Here is a 13,119-nt window from a genome sequence, read left to right as displayed (position 1 = left end):
ACGCTTCAGAAAACGAGAGGACTCCCTCACATCCACTTCCGTGTTTCCCAAAATTCCCGTATGTAGCATATGTGTAGCTACATAGTTTGTGTTTTCAGTTTTTATAATAAAAATCTTTCTTTTTATTATATGGCTGGTTGAATCAATTTGACTATAATGAGATATTATTTGCTTTATCATAAATACAGCCGCTTCTGTCAAAAAACAACTTTATTTGGAGTTATTTTAGAGGACGCAATGCGCATTTTAATTCTAGCTTCCTGTCCGCCGGGTAACTGAAACAACAAATGTTTTTTTTAATCGTTGTACCCGTAGGCATAGGTATACTTGTTACGCCATTTTAAAAATATATATTGTGTCTCTTCTGGTGGTTGTGTTGTCACACGAAAATGCACGCTTGAACACGACTTTCGTTGTTTGTCGGTCGACTTTTGCTTCCTGAATATCAGAACTCATCCCGCTCTGTGTACTCTCTTTGGCTCAACCTACAACAGATTGTACACAATCATCATGGCGACCCAGGATGGTGGGTACTGAGAAATACAGCAGTATTTCTTTCATATCTTTACATTGAGCCTAATCCCTGTTAATGGGATAACACGTGCATTGGAACTGACACGTTGCTATGTAACGCGATTAACGCAATGGAATGTAGATATACGTCTCTCCGTAACGTTATTAATTAAAATGTTCACCAGTGTTGTAGCAAGCTAGCGTTAACGATTGCTAACAGCAGTCAAATTTCGCTAACTCTAGATTTTTATGGATGACCATAGTTCATGTTAAAAAATGTAACCAGTGTTAGGTCTGTAACGGCAAAGTTAACCAATTAAAACATACATAAATATGGTTAGGTTATTAATGGTAACGACGAAGTATCAACAAACAGTTTGTTACGTTAACATTACCAGTTTTGTAACCAGGGCCAACCGAATGATTCAGTGTTTTGGCTCTTGCGTATTATCGTTTAAAACCGTGTCTGTTTAGGTTCACTCGTACTTCGCATTTATTTATGTATCCCCTCACCCAAGGCACAAGTAAGAATTGCTGATTTGATGGAAAAAAAAATTTGCAATGGAAAGGTCTAGAAAAACCACGAGGGAGAGAGAGATAGGGGGTGAGAAGAAAAAGCGAAACTAGACTGCATCACACTGAAAAAAATGGAGTGACATTTACTTTAAAAAAGCTAAGCAAGTTTTTCCACACAGAAAGTGTTTGTAATCTTTACTCAGGCTGTTTCTAAGTAGTATTTATTTAATAGAACCACTGGGTTTTTAAAATGGAAATACACAAGTAAATTGCAGATTCACTGATGTCCCTCACTTACATTTTACTTGGAAATATCAACTAATTAAGCCAATGAACTGGTTTCGTGAATATTACTTGAAACGAATGATTCAATTTACATACAAAACTGAGGACTCATAATAACAAACAATCACTAAGTAATGCACTACATGAAAAACTGTTTTTTTTTAAAGTAAAAGCACTGAATTCGTATTTCTTTGTAGAATTTATATAGATGATTGAAATAATAATTACAGGGCCAAAAATATTACACACTTGATCTAGTTACTGTAGGAAAGTATAGTGAAATGCACGTGAAACTAATATAATATTCATTGTAAACTTTCATAGAGAACCAATGCGAATTTTAAACAAACTGCTACAAACCCAACCCAGTTTATTAAATTTAGGCCTCTTAAATTGGTGGATTTTCAAACTATATTTGAAAAACATGGTCGAGTCAATGGACAATATGACTTGAGAGGATAGTGATGTGTAAAGAAACAGAACAGAAAGTTAGCTGGGTTTCCCCCATTGTTTTTGTTGCTGAGCAATCCAGATCACATCTGCTTTAATGATTTATTTCATATTATTTTAAAATCACATCAGTGAAGTTGGTTAGTAGTTCTGGAAAGTTGGTCCACCTCTAGAATAAAACACTGCTGGAAACTACTAATCTAAGAAATCAATGTATTTCAGTTTAATGGATGTATTGATGTAGTATTGATGGAAAAAGGAACTGAAAAGTTGTAGCACATTTTGTAAGTTAAAACATAATCATTTAGTGAGCATGTATAAAATGTTTGATCAAAATAGCATTTTGGTGTTAGCATGAAAGGAATATAGTATGTTTTGGGCTGTTACCTTTTTTTTTTTTACACTAATAGGTTTTGTATTTTTAGAAATAATTTAGGAATTAATTTTTTTATGTTGTGTTATCGTGTTGTATTGTTCTGTGCTGTTTTTTTTCTATTGTTTTGCCCATTTGTGTGTTTCATTCATACAGGTCGGAATACATTTAAATTTCAGTTCCACAAACTAAAGTGAAACTTTGCTTAATTGGCCGTACTTCTTTGTGGTTACTTCACAAGAAAGAGAACAAATACAATTCTTAGAAACATAGATGTGCAGTCTCTGTAGACTGCAAGTACTGTAGACTGTTTGTAATTGTTGTAAGACACCCACAATTGCTGACTATATTTGTGATAATTAGGACATCCCAGATGTGTATTTCTACATATTTGCATCCATGTGGGAAATGTAGAATACATATTCTGAGAACAACCGGAAATGACAGAACAACTTTGCTCTGAATTTATTAAATGGATCTACATCACTGTTGTCATACTCTTCCAGGAAGTGAAGAAGTCATAATGGAAACTGAAGCAAAGCCAAAAGAAGCCGAGCCACCAGCTGAGGATGCTGAAAAGGGTGACACAGAAGCTACATCTGAGACAGATGCAGGAAACGCCACAACTCAGGACTCTAGTATTAGCAATGGAGATGATGCAGATGGTGATCAGGAGATGGTGGACTTGAAGATAATCTGGAACAAGAATAAATATGATCTGAAAATTCCTGTTGATAGCACCGGAGCCAAACTAAAGGACAGGATCCACTCACTCACTGGTAAGAATAGCACATTTTTTTACTTTCAAATATCGTAGTGGCTCATTAGTGAGATTAGCAAAGCTCAAAAAATAAATGCTCTCCTTTGTCTTCCCAGGTCTTCCACCTGCAATGCAGAAAGTGATGTACAAAGGATTGCTTCCAGAGGACAAGACGCTACGTGAAATAAAGATTACAAATGGTGCAAAAATAATGGTAGTAGGATCTACAATAAATGATGTATTAGCTGTGAATACACCCAAAGAGGTCATCCAGCAGGAAGTTAAAGCCGAGGAGAACAAGAAAGAGCCTTTATGCAGGCAAAAGGTAAGATTAATGGCATTTCTGCAGAATAGAGTAAATTATTTATGGAGTTTTGTGATATTAAACGGGTACCGTTTATTGCAGCAACACAGGAAAGTATTGGACAAAGGTAAACCAGATGACATAATGACATCTATTAAAGGAACAAAGGTGAGGGAAGATGCAATCCCTGTTTTTTCTTTGTCATGTTTTCACAGAGGCATGGTAACTTTATGATTCTAATAACACACACAAAGCCTTAACCGCCTTTCTCCACAAACAGGAACGATTACCAACAGTGCCTTTATCCGGAATGTACAACAAGTCCGGAGGAAAAGTTAGACTCACATTCAAACTGGAGCAGGATCAGTTGTGGATTGGAACAAAGGGTGAGATTACAGCCAGCATCATTTTTGCTAACCTCCCCGCAACACAAACATAATGATGAATACAATTTCATCTTTTTTGTGTGTGTGTTCTCCTCTACAGAGAGAACAGAGAAGGTCCCAATGGGCTCCATTAAAAACGTAGTGTCTGAACCCATCGAAGACCATGAGGACTATCACATGATGGTAAGTGTGCTTGCTGCATGTCAGGCACATGTTTTTTGAAAAGTTGTTATGCCAAGTAACAAAGTCAAATTACGTGTCATGTAGGTGGCTGTCGGAGCCTGAGTTCAGGCTAAAAGTGCCTTTCAATAATCAACTCCTTTTATAAATCACTCTAAAGTTGATAGTAAAACTATGAGCGATACAGATTCTTGCCTGAGGGAATATATTATATATGCAAACTTATCTATGCAAACTTATTGACCTGTAAGGCTACGATTGTTTCGTGGCCAAACAAATTCATGCAAAAGTAGCTCTATACTGTATATGTGTACAATGTTGCCTCAAGAACCTATAAACATTTAGTCTGTGATCCAGTATTGTCATATTATTTGCATGGTTGTTGTTGCCCTCACTGAATATGTTTGTAGAGTTCTCTGGCCATTTCCCCATGCTGGCTCCGAAAGGCAGCATAGGTTAATAGTTCAATACATTATTAATCAGTATGATGTTTACTTAAATATGGCATGCGGTATAATTCCTTCAAACAACAAGGTTCCAACATTTAAATCTGCTGAATGTGCAGCTATCACATTAGAAATAAAACATAGGTGCTTAGAGTTCATTGAGTGATAAAATAGACACATTAACATATGAATTTACACCAGTAATTTCCTTAAAACAGCCTTCTCTTGCTTTATCTGAGGCAGCAGCATTGCTGTTTGCTGGAATACTTTTTCATATTCCTCATAGCAGGTGAAATGTGATCAGTTTACCAGTCAGAGAGTCAAATGACACTCCAACTGCCCCCTTTTATGGGAGCATGCACAGAGCCTGAGATAGAAAGACTGGGTGAGCAGATCAAGTTGATAACCACCTTCTTGGTACCCGTTATCTACCATCAGGGTTTCAGGCTCTGTCGAGCCAGCCAAGAAACCCTTTCTCTCCTGCACTTGCTTCATGGCACACCCCTCGGATGTGTTTGTTGTGGTCTGATATATTTTGCTCAGCTATGCTTCATCTATAAAGGGTGTTTTGTGTGAGCGAACAGTGCAGGTTGAGCTGCTCCCTGAGATCACTGTAGTCTGTGTGCATCAGAGTGATGGGGGTCATCGTTTGCGGTTTTGGACTCTGCAGCGGAGCGGGAAATGTCAGCGCTTTCTCTACATTAACCTTTGTGTCTGAAAGCTTTTGTGTTCTTCTTTGTCACTGAAATGGAAATCCCAGAACAAGTAACTTAATTGAATCGCGTAGTCTCATGGACATCATGATCCATTTTTAAGAGAGCAAAATAAAGTGTCATAACAGCATCGATACAAAGACTATACATTTTAGGAGAATATAGTAAAGCTGTCAACTGAATAACTGATTTGTTTTTTAGCTTGATCTGATACATTTAAATGTAACAAAACTGACAGTATAACACTGTTAATTTCATGGTTGCTGGCCACAGGTTTATTCAAGCAAAAATAATAAAAAATTTAAGCTGCTGTGTGAGTGAAACATTTGAGGTGATTTCCAGATTTCCAGCTCCCACTGACTGAACATGTAGATCAGCTGTCTGTCATGGTATGGATCAGGGTATACACAGGGCCGATACAGGCAAAGTGCAGAATAGTGGAATTACATTGACATCGCTTTGTTTCGTTTCGTTTCCTATCTGTTTATTTCGGTCAATACATGTAATCAAAACAAACCAGAAAAAAAAACATTGATCAAAGTAAACAACATGTAAACAGAGAGAGAAAATGGATACTAGACATTTGGACCGAAAAGGCGTAGGCTGAAGCATAGCTTATTACGCCTACCCTGTTACAACTCAAGTAAATTTAAAATTTAGAAATGTACAATCTGTTATTTATCAACAAAAGAAATAAGCAGTCACAAAAGAGAGAAAAGAAAGAAGCTTATTACCCATTACTCTAACTTATATAAATTAATCATCCTATTTTTAAGTAATTTTTTTAATAATTTAATGGTATTGCAAGTTTTCAAGTCTTTCTCCAATTTGTTCTATAGATTGACAGCTGTGCATCGTGATTTGGTGTTGGTTCTGGTTTTTAACTTTTTAAATATACACACCCCTCTGAAATTATAATGGCTTTGGCTTAGATTGAACATTTTCTGAATACAGTCAGGCAGCATGTTGTTGTTAATTTTGAACATAAACATTACACCACTTTGCAAGAAATGCAAGAGTTGCATTTGATGCCAGCTACTCTATCAAAGCTTATTTCTGCATCATTAGGAGCCGATAACGTGCAGAATGAGGAGTTGGTGGAAGAGGAGATGAAGATTTAAAATGTCAGTGGGCAGGGAACTTCTCCTCTAAAATAGCAAGCTCATCATTGATATTAGTGATCAAGCCTGTTTATTTTAACTTCCAAAGTTTAACAAAAAAAGGAAGTATAGAGTAATTAATTAATTTTTTCGGAGTGATTTTTTTAAAATTGAAGGTCTGATGAGAGGCAGTATATTACACAAAGCTTTCAGGTCTTTGAATGTTGGTTTATTTAAAAGCATTGTTTTGTTGCAAACATATGCGTGTCATAATTCCAGCTGACTTTATTTATTTACTTTATATTTTAGATCTCATGTAATACACGAAGATATAATTTTCATCCCAAACCAAAAACAGTTTGTGGCTATTGACAGTTGTTTTTTTATCTGAAAATCATTTAACATGCTTTCCTTTTTTTTCCCACTCTTGTAGGCTTTTCAGTTGGGTCCCACAGAAGCGTCTCAATATTGGGTGTACTGGGTGCCTGCACAGTTTGTCGATGCAATCAAAGACACAGTCCTTGGAAAATGGCAGTATTTCTAATGTGCCTCTTTTATTTGAACTGGGATTGAGAGAAGGAGCCAATGATTAATGAAACCGGAGTCAACAGCGAGGCTTAAGGAACTTCTTGGAATACATTCGAAGGAAACGGATGGATGCCTGTGGACTAATCATATTGTTTTTAGGTTAAAAGTGCACTATGTGGCAGCATAACATTTCTCAGCCCTGTTGATCATTTAAGGTTTTCAGCAAATCCGAGGGAAAATTATGAAACAATTGTACAGAAATTGCTAACACTTTTCTTCAGTTATTCTTAAAGAAATAAAACTTATTTAATGAAATGAATGCATGAGGGCATTGTTGTTTGTCCTTTCTGTGTTTTGATTCACCTTGTTGGGAACCAAAGTTATGCCCATTTAAACAATGGAGCTCTTCTGAGTCTCTTTGCAAAACAGCTCACATTCATTCATGTGGTCTTTGAATGAACAGCAACAACTCCTAGCGCAAATTGTCGATTAGATTGAGGCCTGGACTTTGCCACCCCAGGACTAAGACATTGACCTTTTATAGGGTTATTGTCTTGCTGAAAAATAAACATCCCAAGTAGCTTTTCCTTTGCAGACTGTAGTGTATTTTCTTGCAGGATTTCTTGGCATTTACAAGGCATTCCAGCCCTGCTGTGATGTGATGTGTGGTGTTTAGCTTATATTAAACATGGCTTTTAGTATAATGGTCACAGACCAGAGCTGCTTTAATGCACCCCACATAAAGGTCTTCATTAAGCAGAACACCTCTAAACTGAGGAAATTGTAATGGCCTAAAAAAAATAAAAAACTAGAGTTGTATTCCTAACTTTATTTCCCTGATAATTACTTGGGTAAGTCAAATTCATGTGAGGCATTCCATTCACATCTCACAATTATTTTTTCATAATTCAACGGGGTTAATTGGTGTATTATTCCAAGACAGCATGCTAGATAGACAGCCCTGTAAAACATGATTGCATAGTTAAAGCCATGTGTTTATTAATGATTGGAACAACATGCCTGTTGGGTTAATTTTAAAGCAGTATTTTTCACAACTGTTCATCAAAGTGATGATTTTTGCACCATCAGTATTTCGACATAAGTTATATATATAATTTGTTCACACTACCAGTGACATTGAAATTGCAGAGACTGGTGACAAATAACAGTTAAATCTGTTCATATTGCTTTATGCAAAAATACATTTTTAAAATGTAATGCCAATTCCTATAAAAATCACCACATTCAAGTCGAACTGTAAAGCCATAGTTTGTAACTCTTGTCATTTATATTTCATGTTATGTACAGTATGTGAAGCTGAAAGAATACCGGAAATGACAGAACTGTAGGGAGTTGACAGTTTTTAAACAAACGTGTATAAGTCTGACCTTCCTACAATAAAACTGTAAAATATTAGTGTGATTCTTAATTTTGAATACTCAAAATGTATCCAAACCTAGTCCTGTATTATTCTCAAAAAGAAATTGGACATTGGACTGACTATGGTGATACTTTTACTCTGAAGGATCCCGAGCCGGAACTGAAGGTGATAAAAACCATAAAAACCAAACACGCCAACAACTTCCGGGACAATGTTCTGGCGGGAAGCGGGTAATGCAAATATAGTTAAACACAGTCAAAAACCTAAAGCAGTCGGCAATGTACAAAACGGCGACAACAACCGCAGAAAAGAAACGCCCACTGCCGGTCAAAGTGTTGTCAGGTCAGCTGAGGACGGCAGAGAGCCGGGGGACAGCTGACAGCGGGGAGGGATACCTTATCAAGCCGGGCCGGGGTCGCTCTCTGCTGGTCTCACTAGTGTGGATGCAGGGGACTGTACTGGAGGTCCAGCTGGACAGAAACACCGTTCTGCTGATGGATGAGACGGGGACCTTTGCTGTTCAAGGCGTCAACAACATTCCCAAAGGGAAACCATGCTTGTCCCAAGGTGAAGTTAGTTTCGTCATTTAGTCATGGCTGTTTTAGGTAGATTGTTCCAGGGGTGGTACACTTTTTTTGTTCTTTTGTACAACAAACCAGAACTTGATTTTTTTTAAAACCCCAATACAATTAAATAAATCGTCACCCTGATGAAATAATCGCCTAACTATTCTTTTCAAGTTTTGCAGGAAACACAAAAAACTTCACCAAAAGTGTAACATATGACATTTATTGATCCTTTCGCTCAAAAGGGATGTAACAAAGGATGGCTATTGGCATGGTAACAAGTGTGTAAATTATGTAACTTAAGAGAAATAAATGACTTAGGCAATTTTTTGAACATGCCTTTGTGACTTAAGCAAGATATGGTAACACTTTATTTTGAAGGTGTCTACATAAGAGTCACACAAGCCTGTCAGAAACATGACATGACAAGTACCATGAGCATTAATGTGACTTCAAATTCACATCCCATGTCATGTTTATGACTTATTGTTTTTACAGATTGCAACTGTTTTCCTCTTAGTTTTTTTGGCATGCGTATGAGGCTGTATAGTATGACTTTTTTGAGGGGGTCGTTTTTGGACATCCCATAGTATGGTGTTTTTCTGTCATTTCTGGCCATATTATGCTCTAATATGCATCAACAGACTAATTGACCCATTTCTAGCATTTTTCAGCATTTTAAAATTTGACAATTTTTCACAAAAAAATCGACATGCGTACAACTTTTTTTTTTTAGGGGGTCGTTTTTGGACATCATCATTATATGGTGTGTTTTTCGGCTATTTTTTTTTGACAAATTATACCACCGCATGTATCAACACACTATAATTGACCCATTTCTAGCATTTTTAGACATTTAAAAATTTGACAATTGAACAATTGACCACCTGCTGCTGTTTTTACAGGCAAATATGTCATGGTGATGGGTGTCATCCAGGCCGTCTCCCCGGAGCCAGTCATCCGTGCAGTTAAGATGGCAGACCTCTCAGAGCTCGCCGCGCTTCACAGACGGATGTGGAAGCTGGAGGTGGAGGACCTGCAGCAGGTGCTGGCCTGAATGCAGAGCTGTTGGTGGAAACGCCGCTTCGCTGGTGGCAGGACGACCTGCTCCTGTCATGTGTGTCCAGCTGGGTATGTGGCATTGAAGCATCCCTTGACAAATGAAAGAACTACCTCACAGGACTGAACAGCAGATTCTACTAGATGTCAGGCTTCCGACTGGGAGGTGTGATGCAAGAGTGACAAAGATTTGGACATGTTAAAACAGACTTGTATTTGTGTATGCAGTATTTGTGCTTCAAAGTGTGATGGAGGTCATATAAACCAGCTATTATTTTGATATGTATATATAATGATATACTATCATTTTGGAAGTCAGCTCTGTCTCCACTGTGTTAAAGTGTTCATGTGTTTTAGTCTTTTTGGTCATTTCATGTCTTTTTTTGGTCATTTTGTGGTTTTTTTTAGTCATTTTGTGTCTTTTTTTTTAGTCATTTTGTGTCTTTTTTTGGTCATTTTGTGTCTTGTTTGGTCATTTTGTTTCTTTTTTGGGTGATCTGAACTGTGCGTGTGAGATTATGTTCAGTGAGCGGGGGTTGCGGAGAACATGCACATTAAATTGGGGGTCGCGACTCAAAAAGGTTGAGAACTACTGATATAAACAAGTAAAAAATGTAGGCCTCTAAAATGATCAGCTAACACTTGGGTAGGAAAATCACACCTAGATTTGCATTTTGTATTATTAACTCATTGAATGAGTCTTGTCAGATTCTACCACTAGCTTTATCTTTTGAGAATATGGCATTCATGTATAGTAGTTGTAAGGCACATGGTTACTGTTAAATAAAGATGATTTAGATTTTCAAGTACTCAGCCTATTGTTCTCTACTAAAAACCGAGGATCGCAATTTTCCAAAAACACTATACAATGACAATTCTTATGGCATTTTTGATGTCATACTATGACTATAGTACAGTTGCAAGAAAAAGTATGTGAACCCTTTCAAATTACATGGTTTTCTGCATTAAAAAACACAACATGCTTAATACCATGCAAACAATTATAATGTTTCACATCTTTATTGAATATTTCCATGAAACATTCATAATGCTGGTAGAAAAAGTAATTGAACCCTTTGGCTAATGACTCTTTTAAGAACTAACTGGAGTCAGGGATTAGCAAACTTGGAGTCCTCACAATGAAATGAGGTTTGAGTGAGGTGTAGAGATACATTGACCTGTAAAAAAGACTTTTTAAGGTTGCGTTTTAGAAGAAGCATCTGCTCATGTAAACCATGCCTCGCAAAAAATAGATCTGAGGACATATGATCAAGAATTGTTGATTTTCATAAGACTGTGAGGGGTTAAAAAGTAACAAGTAAAGCAGGGGTGTCAAACTCAAATACACAATGGGCCAAAATGTAAAACTTGAATAATATCGCGGGCCAACATTGAACAAATAAACCTTTTAATATATACCAAACATGTTTTGCTTTAACATTAAATATGGAACCAGCAACGCTTATAAACATACAATATATAACTAAATAGTGCAGACATGCAAAATCTAATTTCAAATAAAAAACACAATGTCATTAATTTATTAAATAAAAATCGTATGCCTCTTTTCTATTTGCATCCTTCTGATTTAATTATATCAAAATAAACTTTTTCAACAGGTTAATAAATTCTGCCTTTCTTTTCGCCATTTTTGGGAAGGGGTAGCTGGGAGACAGCTCTAGCTTGAGGTTGCTATGACGACTGTCACAGAGGAGCGTTTCTGGGTCCTGTCCTGATTGACGCGCCAAAACAACAGCAGGGCATTGTGGGATTTGTAGTATTAGCGGTAAATGTGCCGTATAATACCGGCGGATCAGCTTTTATAGTACAATAATTATATAATAATTTGGTATTGCCTCGCGGGCCAAATAAAATTACACTGCGGGCCAAATTTGGCCCGCGGGCCAGAGTTTGACACCCCTGGAGTAAAGTAAAAATTTTAGGTATTCATCAGTCCACAGTTAGACAAATGATCCACAAATGGAGACGATTTAGTGCTGTGGCTACTCTTCTAGAAGTGGGCGCCCAAAGGCCCAACGCAGAAAGCTCAGTGAGGTAAAAAAGATCTCCAGAGTAACAAGTAAAGACTTGAGGGAATCATTGGAGCTGGTTAACGTCTCTAGTCATGAGTCTACCAGACACATAAGATTGATCAGGTGTGGTGGCAGGACACAAAGGAGGAAACTGCTGCTTTATAAAAAAACATCACTGCATGCCTGAAGTTTGCCAAAGAACACCTTGACACTCCACAACACTACTGGGAAAATGTTTTGTGGACTGATGAAACTATGGTGGAATTATTCATGAAGAACACACGGCAATAGGTATCGTGTAAAAAGGGCCATGCATACCAATATGAGAACATCATCCCAACAGTGAAGTTTAATGGAGGGAGCATCGTGACTTAAGGCTGTTTTGCTGCCTCAGGGCCTGGACCACTTACTATCATTGAGTGTAAAGTTAATTCCCAATTTTCTCAAGGTATTCTACAGGTTAATGCCAGAGTGGCTGTCTGCCAGCTGAATATCAGTAGAAGTTGGGTGATGCAGCAGGACAATGACCCTAAACATCAAAGTAAAACTACTACAGACTAACTTAAAAAAAAAAAGCAAATCCACCTTTTGGAGTGGTCCAGACCTCAATCCAATAGAGATGCTGTGTAATGACCTCAAGAGAGCCGTTCACACCAGACATCCTCAGAATATGGCTGAGCTGAAGCAGTTCTGTTAGGAAGAATGGTCCAAAATTCCTCCTGAACGTTGTGCAGGTCTGATCAGCAGCTATCAGAAGTGTTTGGTTGAGGTTATTGCTGCTAATGGAGGCTCGACTAGTTATTAAATCAAGGGTCCACTTTTTCCACCATCACTATGAATATTTAATGGATGTATTCAATAAAAACGTGAAATATTATAATTGTTTGCATGGTATTAGGTTAAGCACATTGTATTTGTCTAAACTTGGTGTTTAGATGCAAATATGACAAATGAATGTAGAAAACTAGGTAATTTCAAAGGGTTCACATACTTTTTCTTGAAATTGTATGGCATTATTGGCATTTAGACAAAACATGGCGTTTTATTGCCATACTATATAATGTTTTTCGTTATGCTACCATGATGAACATACTATTCTAAAGCATTTTTTGACAAACTACACTGACCATTTTTAACATACTATACGACTTTTTATACGATAGGTGATGAGGAAAAATGGCATCTTAAATAGGCATCCAATGGCAGGCTTATAGCAATAGTCATCTTGTGAATGTATATATATATATATATATTTTTTGAGAATTGGTGGTTGTGGGCAGCGGATGTTTAGGGGGAGATAGCAGGTCAACAATAAAAGCCACATAGAAGTGGTGGACAGATACAGCTCAGCTGGTGCTGAATGATTAAATTTTTTCATATGGAGAATGGATAAAAAAGTCAGAAAAACCCTCCAGAATACAACATCAACATGCCAAAATCTTTGGAACAGCATAGAAAAATCCATGCTGTTATTTGGGTTCAAAAATGTTTGTCATTTTAGAGATTTCTGTATTTTCAACTATTTG

The 13,119-nt window shown here is 37.1% G+C and overlaps 2 protein-coding genes across 4 annotated transcripts; both read left to right on the top strand.

Annotated features, from left to right (window-relative positions):
- The first annotated feature begins 213 nt into the window (after positions 1 to 213).
- Positions 214 to 7,970, top strand: ubfd1 (ubiquitin family domain containing 1). Of its 3 annotated transcripts, none has more exons than XM_059348980.1 (7): positions 214 to 526; positions 2,644 to 2,916; positions 3,014 to 3,222; positions 3,304 to 3,369; positions 3,482 to 3,587; positions 3,688 to 3,770; positions 6,460 to 7,970. In XM_059348980.1, exons 1-7 carry the CDS (start codon positions 511 to 513, stop codon positions 6,568 to 6,570), a joined length of 864 nt encoding a protein of 287 aa, XP_059204963.1. In that variant the 5' UTR covers positions 214 to 510; the 3' UTR covers positions 6,571 to 7,970. The 3 variants fall into 3 exon arrangements, with proteins under 3 accessions (XP_059204963.1, XP_059204961.1, XP_059204964.1); XM_059348978.1 differs by lacking the exon at positions 214 to 526 and adding an exon at positions 565 to 1,117; XM_059348981.1 differs by lacking the exon at positions 214 to 526 and adding an exon at positions 1,074 to 1,211 and having other exon boundaries at positions 2,648 to 2,916.
- Positions 7,971 to 8,169: 199 nt separating this feature from the next.
- On the top strand, positions 8,170 to 11,115 carry rmi2 (RecQ mediated genome instability 2). Its single transcript, XM_059348431.1, has 2 exons — positions 8,170 to 8,502; positions 9,407 to 11,115. Exons 1-2 carry the CDS (start codon positions 8,214 to 8,216, stop codon positions 9,556 to 9,558), a joined length of 441 nt encoding a protein of 146 aa, XP_059204414.1. The 5' UTR covers positions 8,170 to 8,213; the 3' UTR covers positions 9,559 to 11,115.
- The last annotated feature ends 2,004 nt before the right edge of the window (positions 11,116 to 13,119 follow it).

The sequence above is a fragment of the Centropristis striata genome, chromosome 13, assembly GCF_030273125.1.
Source record: "Centropristis striata isolate RG_2023a ecotype Rhode Island chromosome 13, C.striata_1.0, whole genome shotgun sequence".
Classification (NCBI taxonomy): domain Eukaryota; kingdom Metazoa; phylum Chordata; class Actinopteri; order Perciformes; family Serranidae; genus Centropristis; species Centropristis striata.
This window is presented reverse-complemented; position numbering and strand designations above follow the sequence as displayed.